General features: G+C 45.6%; 1 protein-coding gene across 1 annotated transcript in view; it reads right to left on the reverse strand.

Moving 5' to 3' along the window:
- The window catches only part of LOC127585267 (furin-like), a 100,931-nt gene extending 88,426 nt beyond the window's left edge, over positions 1 to 12,505 (reverse strand). The window contains exon 1 of the mRNA XM_052042596.1: positions 12,158 to 12,505. Within this exon, the coding sequence (XP_051898556.1) occupies positions 12,158 to 12,331 (174 nt within the window). The 5' untranslated portion in view covers positions 12,332 to 12,505. The remainder of the gene's footprint in view (positions 1 to 12,157) is intronic.
- Positions 12,506 to 13,907: the final 1,402 nt, after the last annotated feature.

Genomic DNA, 13,907 nt, shown 5'->3' on the forward strand with positions numbered 1-13,907 from the left:
GTAAACTGCTAAGTCACCGTAGAAATTGACAATTCCCCTTTCCTCACCTAAATTTGGAGGAAGTATTGGGAATAGGAAAGAACCAAAAACCATCCCATCAATTGCAAATTATATTTTCTGTAACATCCAGAATTCTGCTAGCAAACTTTATCTGGTTTTGTTCCAAGAAAGCTAGAGAACGTTTGGTGATACTATGAAACAATGCTTGCTGATGTTAGTAATGCCAAGCTGCATCTCGATAAAGGAAAAAATGACAAAACACCGCGACATTCAAGCCCAATGTGTGATAGGCAACAGCAATAAATGGTTACTTGCAGAATTGATGTTCCTGGAGTGACAAGCAAAGCAAATGTTACCACAGTTGTTTTAACACTGGTGTGACTTTTTACTGTAACAGTTGAAATATAGCACATACACGTGGTTACAGTTAAAACCAAAATGCCACATCATTGTAACATGTAAAAGGAAAACGCTGCTTTTTGCCATTCAGATTTCGTTTCACAAGTAATTTCTCTTTTATAAATACTAGGTTTGTACTCTTGAATGTTAATCTCCTTCCACATTTTCCTTAAAGTTACAAGTAGTCACATACCGTTAAGACAGGAATGATGAGAAATTTAATGTTTATTGTAGTCATAATTTACTTTAAAGTTCAATGTAAAGTGAACAAAATAGTGGTGGACAGCCCACTTGAACAGTTGTTAATGTGGTTAAGGTACTCTCAGGTGGAACAGAATTATACGAGAGGCTTACAAACCATTTTGGAGTTAGCCACATTGTTGCAGGTCACATGTATGTCGGACTGGTTGCAGACAGCAGCTTTCCTTCCCCAAAGGGAAAAGGGAAGCAGCAGAAGGGATTTTCTGAAAATTATGGTTACAGTTTCTGATACCATCTTTTTATTCAAGATTTTAGTACATTTTAATTCCCCAATCAACATGGTGGAATTTGAACTTGTATTTCAGTTAATCAGTCCAGTAACATTTGCACTGCTACCATATGTATTACCAATTCTGTTAAAGGACAATTTTCCATTGGAAAAACAATCAGCAATATAATTGGAGTTTTCCCTACCTCTGTTCTGTCAGTTTGGAGAGGCTATTTCGATTCAGACAAGACGAGAATCTTTTTTTGATGCTCAGAGTTGGGTGGGGCACTTGAGGCACAAGAGTTTGGGGATGATGGTAGAGCAGCAATGGTAGGAGTTTCTGGGAGTAATTCAGGAGATGCAGGTTCATTTCATCCCAAACAAGCAGCAGCATTCTATAGGGAGGATGAGGCAACCGTGGCTGACAAGGGAAGTCAAAGACAGCGTAAAAGCAAAAGAGAGGACATAAAATATTGCAAAAATTAGCGGGAAGCTAGAGGATTTGGAAACTTTTAAAAACCAACAAAAGGCAACTAAAAAAGCAATAAGGGCAGAATAGATGAAATATGAAGGTAAGCTAGCCCATAATATAAAAGAGCATACCAAAAGTTTCTTCAGATATATGAAGAGTAAAAGAAAGGCAAGAGTGGACATTGGACGGCTAGAAAAGACACTAGAGAGGGAGTTATGGGGAACAAAGAAATAGCGGACCAACTGATTAAGTATTTTGCATCAGTCTTCACTGTGGAAGACACCAGCAACATGCCACAAATCTGAGAGTCGGGTCAGAAGTGAGTGCAGTTGCTATTACTAAGGAGAAGGTGCTTGGGAAGCTGAAAAGTCTGAAGGTGGATAAGTCACTTGGACTGGATGGACTATACCCCAGGGTTCTGAAAGAGGTAGCTGAAGACATTGTGGAGGCACTAGTAGTGATCTTTCAAGAATCACTAGATTCAGCAATGGTTCCAGAGGACTGGAAAATCACAAATGTCACTCCACTCTTTAAGATGGAAGGGAGGCAAAATACAGGAAATTATAGGCTAGTTAGCCTGACTTCAGTGGTTGGTAAGATGTTAGAGTCCATTATTAAGGATGAGGTTCCGGGATACTTGGGAAGCACATGATAAATAGGCCGAAGTCTGCATGGTTTCCTTAAGGGGAAATCTTGCCTGACAAATCTGTTGGAATTTTTGAAAAAGTAACAGGCAGGATAGACAAAGGAGACGGAATGTTATTTACTTGGATTTTCGGAAGGCCTTTGACAAGGTTTCGCACACGAGGCTGCTAAACAAGATAGGAGCCCATGGTATTACAGGAAAGGTACTAGAGTGGATAGAAGATTGGCTGACTGGCAGAAGGCAAAGAGTGGGAATACAGGGGGCCCTCTCCAGTCAGCTGCCAGTGACTAGTGGTGTTCTGCTGGGATCGGTGTTGGGTCCGCTACTTTTCACGTTATATGTTAACGATCTAGATGATGAAATTGATGGCTTTGTGGACACGTTTGCAGATGATACAAAGATAGGTGGAGGGGCAGGTAGTGTTGAGGAATCAGGGAGTCTGCAGAAGGACTTGGACAGGTTGGGAGAATGGGCAAAGAAGTGGCAGATGGAATACAGCGCAGGGAAGTGTACGGTCATGCACTTTGGTAGAAGGAATAAAGGCGTAGACTATTTTCTAAACAGGGAGCGAATTCAGAAATCGGAGGTGCAAAGGGACTTAGGAGTCCTAATGCAGGACTCCCTGAAGGTTAACTTGCAGGTTGAGTCAGTAGTAAGGAAGGCAATGCAATGTTAGCATTCATTTCAGGAGGACTGGAATATAAAAGCAGGGATGTAACGCTGAGGCTTTATAAGGCGTTGGTCAGACCACATTTGGAGTATTGTGAGCAGTTTTGGCCCCACATCTAAGGAAGGGTGTGCTGGCATTGGAGAGGGTCCAGAGGAGGTTTATGAGAATGATTCCAGGAATGAAAGGATTAATTTATAAGGAACATTTGATGGCTCTGGGCCTGTACTCGCTGGAGTTTAGAATGATGAGAGGGGATCTCATTGAAGCCTGCCGAATATTGAAAGGTCTGGATAGAGTGGATGTGGAGAGGATGCTTCCAGTAGTGGGAGAGTTTAGGACTAGAGGGCACAGCCTCAGAATAGAAGGACGTCCCTTTAGAACAGAGATGAGGAGGAATTTCTTTAACCAGAGGGTGGTGAATCTGTGGAATTCATTGCCACAGACGGCTGTGGAGGCCAAGTCATTGGATATATTAAAAGTGGAGGTTGATAGGTTCTTGATTAGTAAGGGTGTCAGAGGTTACGGGGAGAAGGCAGGAGAATGGGGTTGAGAGGGAAAAATAAATCAGCCATGATCGAATGGCGGAGCAGACTCAATGGGCCAAATGGCCTAATTCTGCTCCTTTGTCTTATGGTCTTATAGTTTGTCACTTGGCACCTCAAGCCTGCTCCACCATTTCATGACCATCCGGTAACCTCAAATCTACATTCCTATCTATGCAGAGTAACCTGTTATCAAGAATCAAACCCTGACCTTAAGGTTCTGTTTCCACTGCCTTTGAAGAAGAGTCCCAAGGCTCAAAGCCCTCAACAAAAAAAAATGTACCTCATTTGGTGCGAAATGGGCAACTATCTTTATACAGTGGCCCCATTCTAGATTCTCCCGTGAGGAAACATCATGTCTAAACCCACCCTGCCAAGGCTCCTTGACAATGAGACAACATAAAACCAAATTAGCACAAATAAAACATGCTATAGCTTGCTACTATCAATGTTACATCAGCCAATGAAACTTTGAAATTTGTAGAACTGCACTGTAAAAGTACTGTCTCAGTATTGGAGTACTACCCGTAAAATCACCTGCTGCAAAATTACACCAGCAATTACTACATTTCAGCAAATGTACACTGAACTTGAAATGTTGAATACCTCTGCAATATCCTGAACTTGAAATGTACACTGAACTGAAATGTGCTTTGCAACTTAAAACGCACAGGCCCATTGGCCTAAGTGCCCATTTCCACTTGCAAAACAATCAGAATGTATTCATTTTATGATTGTTTCTGCCTGCTCTTGTCCCAAGAACTTACTTCTTTTAGCTTTATTCCTTCTCCCCTTACCCTGTCCCTTCCCACCTAGATATGTAACATCTGATGCCCTCCATCACTGAGTTTTCATTTTCTTGTCCCAATTTCATTTCCACCAAGAACATCCAACACTCCATATAATCATCACACCAGGATGTCTGAGGGCCTTTCACTTCTTCCTTGAACAGAGGCCCACCTACTGCCTCTACCACCACCACTCACTTGGTCAAACTCAGTCTCATATTCTACAACTTCTTTAACTCCACTCACATTTTCCTGACCCATGGTTTGCTTGTGGGAACTTGCACGAGTCCCATCTAATTCCATGACATTGTCGATTTCCATCCTCCCCTCACATCTGGCTCTTCCCTTCCCCTCCTGGATTCGTGTCCCCTGGTCAGGGAGAAGTTAGTGACCAATATCCACTACAAATCCACAGATTTCCACAGCCATCTTGACCGCATTTCCTCCCAAACTTCCTGCAAGGATTCCATTCCATTCTTGAAGTTCTACCTTCTCTGTTGCATCTGTTTGATGACAAGATTCACACCAGTGCTTCAGAGAGGTTTTCATTTTTTCTTAAACATGGCTTCCCCTTTACCATGATTGGCAGAGCTCTTAACGACATCTCTATACTTCTGTTCTGACCCTTCTCCCAGAGCAAGGATAGGTTCTCTCTCACCTTCCACTACACCAGCCTCCACATTGAATGGATTAGCCTCCGTACTTTCCATCACTTTCAACAATCCACTACCAGACGTCATCCCCTTGCCTCCCACCATTCTGAATGGACCGATTCCTCTGCAATATCCTGGTTTGCTCTTCCATTTTCATCAATCATTCCTCTTCTCATGGTACTTTCCCCTGTAACCATCTCTGCTCATCGTCCAGGCACTAACAGCCCTTCCAGGAGAAGCAGCAATTCATTTGCATTTCTTCCCATTCAATGTATTACATTTGGTGCTCGGAATATGGTGAACACTTTACAGAACACCTCTGTTCAGTCCCAAGGGTAACCCTGTGCTTCCAGTCAGCAGTCATACTTGCCATCACATGTCCACTTTGATCTCTGTCTGTTCCAAAAACACCTCATCTTCCATCCAGGCACATTGCAGTTCTCCAAACTTAATACTGAATTCAACAATTTCAGATAACCGGCCTTTTTCATTTGTGTCCATTTCTTTTGCAAGGTCATCTACCTGTGATACGACTCAGTTTTCCTCTCTCCACAGATCTGCAGTGCATTCCTGGCATTCCCTTTTATTTCAGATTTCCAGCAATGGTTCCACAAATCATAACATTGTTTTCTATCCTAACTGCCCTGATTTCCCAGACATTTCTCTCCACAAACACAACACCAAAAGCAATTGCAACACCTGGACAACCTTGGTCTCCACCTTCCCACAGACATTCTCACTCTGCAACTTAAACTGCTTCCTCACGTTTCCAGTTCTCTCACTCCACTGAACCTTCCTGATCTTTTGAGAAACCTCAGCACTGTTTTAAACTCAGAATTCCAGCATCTACAGCTTTTATTTTTCAATGCATAAATAGTTAGTTATAGTTTGCAATACTCAATCCCATTAAATTTTATGATATTTTTAAACTCAAGAGACACATTCTCTTCAAAAGAGCAGCAAAAGCGTTTTAATGAGCGCTACTTTCTGCCCTACTACTCTGTGACAATGCACATTAGAAGCCAACTGCTCCAAGCTTACCACATCTCCTTCCTGCTAAGTGGCTATTGTTTTTATTGGGAACCACTCCTGAGGTTTCAGGAAATGATCACAGGCTTTGTTTAATCCAGGAATGCAAACAGCATTTAGCTGACGATTTGGACTAATGTAGGGTGGGTAATGAGCAAATAAAATAAATATTTATTTGTTTTTCTGCATTCACCAAGTACTTTGGGTTTCTTTCTCACTAGAAGAATCCATCCCACCCAATCCCTTCATGCTACTGCATTCACAATCTACACCACTCCAGAACTCCTCAAACATGCAATTTAAATGTTTACAACTGAATGTTTTTCTGGTCCTTTTCAAAAAACCTGCCTAATTAGGCATTGTTGTACACTAGAAAAAGCAATTACACTGAGGATAGGAATAAACTATTTTTCCAGCTTAGCAGGCTGTTACTTGTGCCACAAATATCTGTCCTGGGCCCTCAGCTATTTACAATCTGTTAATGACTCAGAAGGGGGCAATGTATCCAAATGTGCAGGAAGTGCAAGGCTAATGGGAGAGCAAGGTACAAACTTAACAGAATCTGCAGAGGCTTTTAAATGAGCAAGGTGGTGACAGATGACGCAAGATAATTATTTGCATTTGAAAACAATTTTTAAATTGTTAGAAACTGGTGAATGTTGTGCAGGGATATGGGTGTGTTGAAAATGCAGCAATTTAAACATCAGGTACAGCAGGCAACAAGGCAAATGGAATTTGGAATGCAAAACAGAGGAAACTGTTGTCAATCTAGAGGCCACTTTGGTGAACCCACGCCCGGAGAGCTTTTCGTACTGTTGTTCTCCATCTCCAAGATGATTTACAGGCAAAGTAGCATAGATTCACAAGACTGATTCCTGGGATAAGGAGATGAAGCAAGATCAAGAACACTTTGGAGTTTATTGGAATGAGAGGCTGTTTCACCAAAACACCCAAATGCCTGACATGCTAAGAGGCCATTTTCTGCGGCTGAAGTCTCTAATTTTGGGCAGGGCCTCATAGAGACTGACCACCATTTATGACAAAGATGAGCAACGTATTTATGCAGAGAGATATGAATCTTCAGAATTCTCCACCTCAGGGCAGAGGGTGGTTAGTCATTCCATATATTCAAAGCTTGACATGCAAACTTGCACACAGCGTGAATCACAAGGTATGGGGACTGGGGGGGGGGGGGGGGGGGGGGGGGGGGGGGGGGGGGGGGGGGGGGGGGTGCTGGAAAGTGGATTTGAAATGGAAGATCAATCCAAGTTGTTGAATAGCAGAGCAGGCTATTTCTAAAAATTAACTCACATCCTGCAAGGAGGCGATCTGGAAGGAAAGAGATAAAGATGCACAAGTGTCCAGTTACCATGTACGTTTACACAAACACACCCTGGCTGAACAATAGCACCCTACCCTATAATAGTTTCTGGATTGAAGTCCACTCCAGAGATTTGATATTAATCCAAATAAGCACTTTAAGGAAATGCGGAGAATTCAGCACTATCAAGGAACAAACTCTAAAATGACAGGACACAAAATGACAACATGAATACTTGTGCAATACAGAGATAATGAAGCCATTAACTAATCAGACCCATCAATAGGGGAGACCCAGGCATCACATGAAGAAGATCCCAGCGACGAATAGCTTCAAGAACCCAAAGGTCCAAAATATCCTCCTTCTAAACCCCAAAACCTAATGCATCGCAAAATGCCTGAAATTACTCCAAAACCACGCACCAGCATTTCGGAAATGTTAAGCAAGATGACAGTTGGGTTGGGTCTCCCTAAATCCCAAGTTCTTTCATTTTCAAAAAATATTTCCATACACCACTTACAAAAATTAAGTGAAGATCCATTCTATGTACACCCCTTCAATAATGCTAACATTTTAGGCCTGGGTTTGATAGTAATTTGTCAGTAAATAGCTGACTCAACTCAACAATTCAGGAATAGCTTCTTCCTCTCTGCCATCAGATTTCTGAATGGTCCATGAACACTACCTCATTATTCCTTTATTTTTTGCACTATTTTTGTAATTTCTAGATTTTACGTCTTTGCACTGTACTGCTGCTGTAAAACAAAAAAATTTCACGTCTTATGACAGTGCTAATAAATCGGAATCTGATTCCAATTCCGATCAGGCTAACTCAATTTCCACAATGACAATATGAATAAATAGATTAAGGGCCAAATACATGGATACACTTACCTTTAAAGTTTCAAATTCTTTAGTTGGGTCCCATTTGCTAATTTCATCATTTACAGTGGGTTAAACCGCATTAAGCTGTGGGTGGCTATCCTGCAGAGAACAACCACCCACCCACCACTTGTGTAATTCATATGTGCGTACTGCAGCAAGGACATATGAACGTGAAAGGAGGGTGCCTCTACATCTGACACCCCTCCCACCCCCCACCCTTCTGATAATGGACTCAGCATTCAGTGCCAGGAAGGAGTTCATGCACATTGAGCCAAGGGTATCTGGCTCTGCCGCCTTATGAAAGCCATCTACTGTGGCCTCAGTTATTTGAATGGGGTTGATGATAAGTTAAGATAAGATTTCTTTATTAGTCACATGTACATCGAAACACACAGTGAAATGCATCTTTTGCATAGTGATTTTGGGGGGCAGCCCACAAGTGTCGCCACACTTCCGGCACCAACACAGCATGCCCACAACTTCCTAACGTGTACGTCTTTGGAATGTGGGAGGAAACCGGAGCACCCGGAGGAAACCCACGCAGACATGGGGAGAACGTACAAACTCCTTACAGACAGCGGCTGGATTTGAACCTGGGTTGCTGGCGCTGTAAAGCATTGTGCTAACCACTATGCTACCGTGAGCTGGAAGAAAAAGATGGAAGCATTTTGTTCTTTCAATTAATGTTTTTAATATAAAGTTAAAAGTTTATAATTTGTAAATAATTTAAATTAAAACCTATTTCAACTTTTAAAATATTTATTATCAGACATTGAGAAAGAGTTGCCTATGGTAAAGCAAGTAGTCAAATGGCCATCTGGGCAATCTAAGATATGGGCCTTGGGTTGTCGAACTGATCACCGCATGTGAATGCTGCAGTGTCAGCGAGGCCTTGAGTGGGATTAGACCTGCAAGGCTATAAAGGTTGATTAAGTAGCATGGGGATTGCACAGGGAACAAATGCGAGGAGGAAGACGAATTAAGCACCCCATCCTATCCAATATCCTGGTCCAAAAGAGTACAGTTCGGAGGCAAAGGGGAAACCCAATGATTTTAATTGTTTCAAATAAAATGGAAATTTTCCACTCCATTTAATCCACAGTATTTTTATCTTTCAGGGCTTTACAAATACATGCAATGTTTTAACATTTCAACATCCTGGAAGCTGTAACCAGAGGTGCAGAATGAACTGATGGATCATTCTTCTGGACACGTAATGTCTTTTTCCCTCCAATGGCACAAACAGTGAACTATTGTTCAAAGGTTTCATTTTTTGCCCTCAATTTTCTTTCACCAAGAACCTAAACTAAAGAACATCCATCAAAAAGGTATCATTTTTGCTAGCAACATGTGACATGGCAAGAAATCAGCCCTTGATCAAATTATTTCGTACTACGAAAGCAAAAGAAAATAAATGTCAAAAATCTGAAATGAAAACAAAATGCTAGAAATACTTAGCTGGCCAGACAGTGAAAAACCTGGAGGAGAAAATTAACTTTTTAACTCAGTAGTTTAATATCACATTGACTAACCTCACAATTTCCTGTTGCAGAACCGGATTAAAAAACATCATTGCTGTTTGAATTGTGAATAACCCGAGATAAATAATTTACAAATGGATTTAAAATGCATTAGACAGCTTAACATTACATTGAATGTACACAGGAACTGCAAATATGTCTGTACAAAATGGGATCTTCTAGATCTAACTTTTATGGGATTTAATAGATTTTGGAGGCAAGAAGAGTAGATGGTGTCAGAATGCAGATTGTCCTTATTAATGCAGAGTGGCCTCTTCAAAATCCTACTGTGCAAAGCCAAAAAAAGTCAAATGTGGCCTGAAGCATAATCAAACCCATTAAATTCTTCAAGAGCTTAAACATCAAATGTTCCATTTAATGAAGTAGAAACTACTTAATAGTATGGTAAGTGCACCTTAGAATGCATCATGTTTTGAAGATGACTATACAGAGTTATAACTGTAAACAGTTCTGGAATTTGCAAAACACTTCCTCCTGCACAAACAGTCTGTGTAGGTTTCAGAAACAGCACGACACTGCTCTGTGGTACATATTCAAAAACGTTCCACTTGGAACCCTGATATCAAGTGAAGGTACGAGGAAGGCAGAGGCAGCCCTTCTGGAGCAGAAAGCAATCCGCAATTATCACCAGAAACATATATTCCCAACTTTCATGAGTTGCTATACTGCTTCCAACCAAAAATAAACTGCAGTGACAGATTTGCCCTACCCCATTATTACAGACCGCTGGCTTTAAACTGTCCTTGACTGATAACGCTAGCTAAAACAAGCAGAGGTTGAGAGTTAGGTCACCTGATTCCCAAGGAGAATATTTTCAAAGAGAGCACAGCTTATGCAGTTTGTCATCTAAACCTCCCATTTAGGTTATTTATGTTAAAGTGACTGCATTCATTAATTGCCATATTTTCTCTGCCTCACTGACAACACGCCTCACCTTACTCAGGCTAATGCTCAAAGTAAAGAGCATCTCAGGATACCTGCGAATTCCCTTTTCAGTTCCCTGTGGAATTATAGATGCCCCCTGACCTCAACATGATGCCTGTAGTCAGGAATAGTGAAACAGTCAAACTCAACACCAGACATTGATAAAAGAATCCAATGTCTAACAAGCAAAGGCAAGTGTCTCACTTCAGGATGAATGTGTTTCCAAATATGACAAACCTTGAATTTTTGAAATTATGAAATTGTTGAGGGATAGCAGATAGCACTAAATTATCGGTGATTAGAAAAATGCTATTCCATTCTAGTTTAGAGAAAAACTTTAAAACAGAACTAATGAAAACTTGAGATGCTTCCATAAAGTATATTAAAAATTCTACTAAGTTGCCATAGAAGCACCATATTTTACTTTGTGGAAAAGCTGTTTAAAAAATGCATCTTGGAAGCTTTAATGTCCTGAAGTGCAGAAACCTTAAAGCTTCCACAACTTTTAAACCTTTAAAGTTCTCAAGTACAGTTTTTGGGTCACTTTGATGAAAATCATAGAATGTAAAGCAAAATATGAATCCACAGCTTCACCTTAACACTGAACTCAGTGAAAAAGAATATTGATTGACATCTGTTACTGATGTGTTGGTCATACTACAGTCTTGGAAAATCTGTTCTGTTGCATTCATGGAGTAAGAGTTTCTGCACATTATATCATAAGGTACATTAGACTAAACTACACAATCGCAAAATCCACACTGATATGATTGAGGGGAAAATTAATACTGGAGTCAAAAATCATTGTCATGACATGTTTTCCATTACTATTCACACAAGGACCCATCATGATGCTCTCAGGCAGCAACAGTTTGCTGGAGGAACGATCGGGCACCATTTGCGGAGGTGAGGGGGTGGGGGGAAAAGGAATTGTTGACGTTTTAATCGAGACTCTGCATCAGAATTGGATGCTTTCAGGCAGTACTCTAAAAAAAATAGAATCCTCTGCATCTTAAAATCTCTTAAAAGTACTCCCCAGTCAACAACATATTATAAACATGCAAAGAAATGTGTATCCGAAACTGAAATACTAGTCAGAGATGCATACTCATTTTTGATGCTTTAATGTCTAACAGCAACTTTGAACAGGTGGGTGAAAAACATGGGAACAAGACGACACAATATGACAATAAACTCGACTTTGAAGAACAAAGTTTTTTTTCCTCCAGATGACAGCAAAACAAAGATTACAAGAACAACAACACGGGACGCAAATTACAGCCCCCGACTCGGAATGCAAGAATGAGTTACGCAAGTCGCTTACTCACAGGCGATTCCTCCTGAACCGTGTCATAGACAAGGAAGCAAAAAAAAAAATACTTGGACTTATTCCCGTTACTGAATCGTGCGTGTTACAGGGGCGAAAACATGTCCCACAAGGGATGATGACAAAAATAAAAGGTATTTCAAGCGACGACGGACAATGTAAAAACACAGAAAGAAACAGAACTCACGGCTTGTGTCAGGATTCTGGAAATAAGTTAATTTGCTGTTAGTTTTACAGCAGCCGCTTCCTCCTGCATCACTCCTGCCCCGTTAAGCCCCGTGTGGGGATGGATGACCGTGGACGGTGCTGCCGTGAGCTGGGGGCTCGGGGAAGGGAGGGTCCGGGAGCCGTGCAGATGTCAGCGGGGCCGGGCAGGCCCACCGCCCCCGGCGGAGGGTGGAGGGGGGGGGGGCGGTGCTCCGGCCCGGGCGGCTGCGGAGCGCGTCCCCCCCCGTCCCCCCACCGCCGCACCCCGGGCGCCCAGCGCTCACCTGGCCCAGGTTGATGAAGCCGTGCTGCCGGGCGAGCCGCTCCGCCTCCTGCCGCCCGCCCGCCACCTGCACGGCCCAGGTATTGGTGTAAACTCTCGGCCCGACGCCCGCCGCCCCGGTGCCCGCCGCCAGCAGCGCCCACAGCCACAGGGCGGCCCCGGCTCCCCGCTCCATGGCCGGCCCGCTCGCCTCACGCTCCCTCGCTCGCTCGGCCTCCTTCCCTCCGGGCCTCGCTCGCTGCCTCAGCCGCCGGGGGGGAAAGCCGTCCGCCCCGCCGCCTCAGCGCCGGCTGTCCATGGCGCCGCTCCGGCCGCTCTCTCCCCGCGCCAGCGCCGGCCCCGCCCCCCCCCACGGGTCGCCGGAAACGCGTCAGCCACACACAGCGCGAGGCGGCGGCGCCGGCCCGCCCCCTGGCCCCGCCTCCTCCCCTGACCCCGCCCCCCGCCCTGGCCCCGCCTCCTCCCCTGACCCCGCCCCCCGCCCTGGCCCCGCCTCCCCACCCGCGGCGGTCACGCCCGCTCCCGTCACTGGCAATAGAGCAGCGCACAGTCCCCTCCCAATGAGACCGGGACACCCCTCCCCGACCCTCGCACCCACCACCCCGACCCTCGCGCCCACCTCCCCCTCGCACCCACCACCCCGACCCTCGCGCCCACCTCCCCCTCACACCCACCTCCCCGACCCTCGCACCCACCTCCCCGACCCTCGGGCACCCACCTCCCCGATCCTCGCACCCACCTCCCCCTCGCACCCACCTCCCCGACCCTCGCGCCCACCTCCCCGACCCTCGCGCCCACCACCCCGACCCTCGCGCACCCCTCCCCCTCACACCCACCTCCCCGACCCTCGCACCCACCTCCCCGACCCTCGCGCACCCACCTCCCCGACCCTCGCGCACCCCTCCCCGACCCTCGCACCCACCTCCCCCTCACACCCACCTCCCCGACCCTCGCACCCACCACCCCGACCCTCGCGCCCACCTCCCCCTCACACCCACCTCCCCGACCCTCGCACCCACCTCCCCGACCCTCGGGCACCCACCTCCCCGATCCTCGCACCCACCTCCCCCTCGCACCCACCACCCCGACCCTCGCGCCCACCTCCCCCTCACACCCACCTCCCCGACCCTCGGGCACCCACCTCCCCGACCCTCGCGCACCCCTCCCCGACCCTCGCGCCCACCTCCCCGACCCTCGCGCACCCACCTCCCCGACCCTCGCACCCACCTCCCCGACCCTCGCACACCCCTCCCCAACCCTTGCACCCACCTCCCCCTCACACCCACCTCCCCGACCCTCGCACCCACCTCCCCAACCTTTGCACCCACCTCCCCCTCACACCCATCTCCCCAACCCTCATACCACACCCCCCAACCCCAACCCTTGCAATGGGGAGTTATAGCCCTCCCCCACAACACATACCTGAAGAGTTTCTCCCACATCCCAGATCAGGTGAGACCACCCCCTCCTCCACTGTCACCTCAGGGTCCAGTACACTCTCCAACAGGTAACGTAAACTGGAGCTCCTCCCATGTCCCAACCTGCCCCTGCCCCGTCTCTCACCCACTGCCCCCGATCCCTGACAACCCACCCTATCCCGTTACCCCAACTCTGCAACTGACCACAACCCCTCACTGTCCCACCCCCACCGACCCATCCACATCCAGCGGCCCCTTCATTTTAAAATGCCCTTTGTTGTTTTTAAAATCTCCCTTTGCCCCCCCCCCCCCCAACCCTATCTCTGAAACCTA

The sequence above is a fragment of the Pristis pectinata genome, chromosome 32 (assembly GCF_009764475.1).
Source record: "Pristis pectinata isolate sPriPec2 chromosome 32, sPriPec2.1.pri, whole genome shotgun sequence".
Taxonomy (NCBI): Eukaryota; Metazoa; Chordata; class Chondrichthyes; order Rhinopristiformes; family Pristidae; genus Pristis; species Pristis pectinata.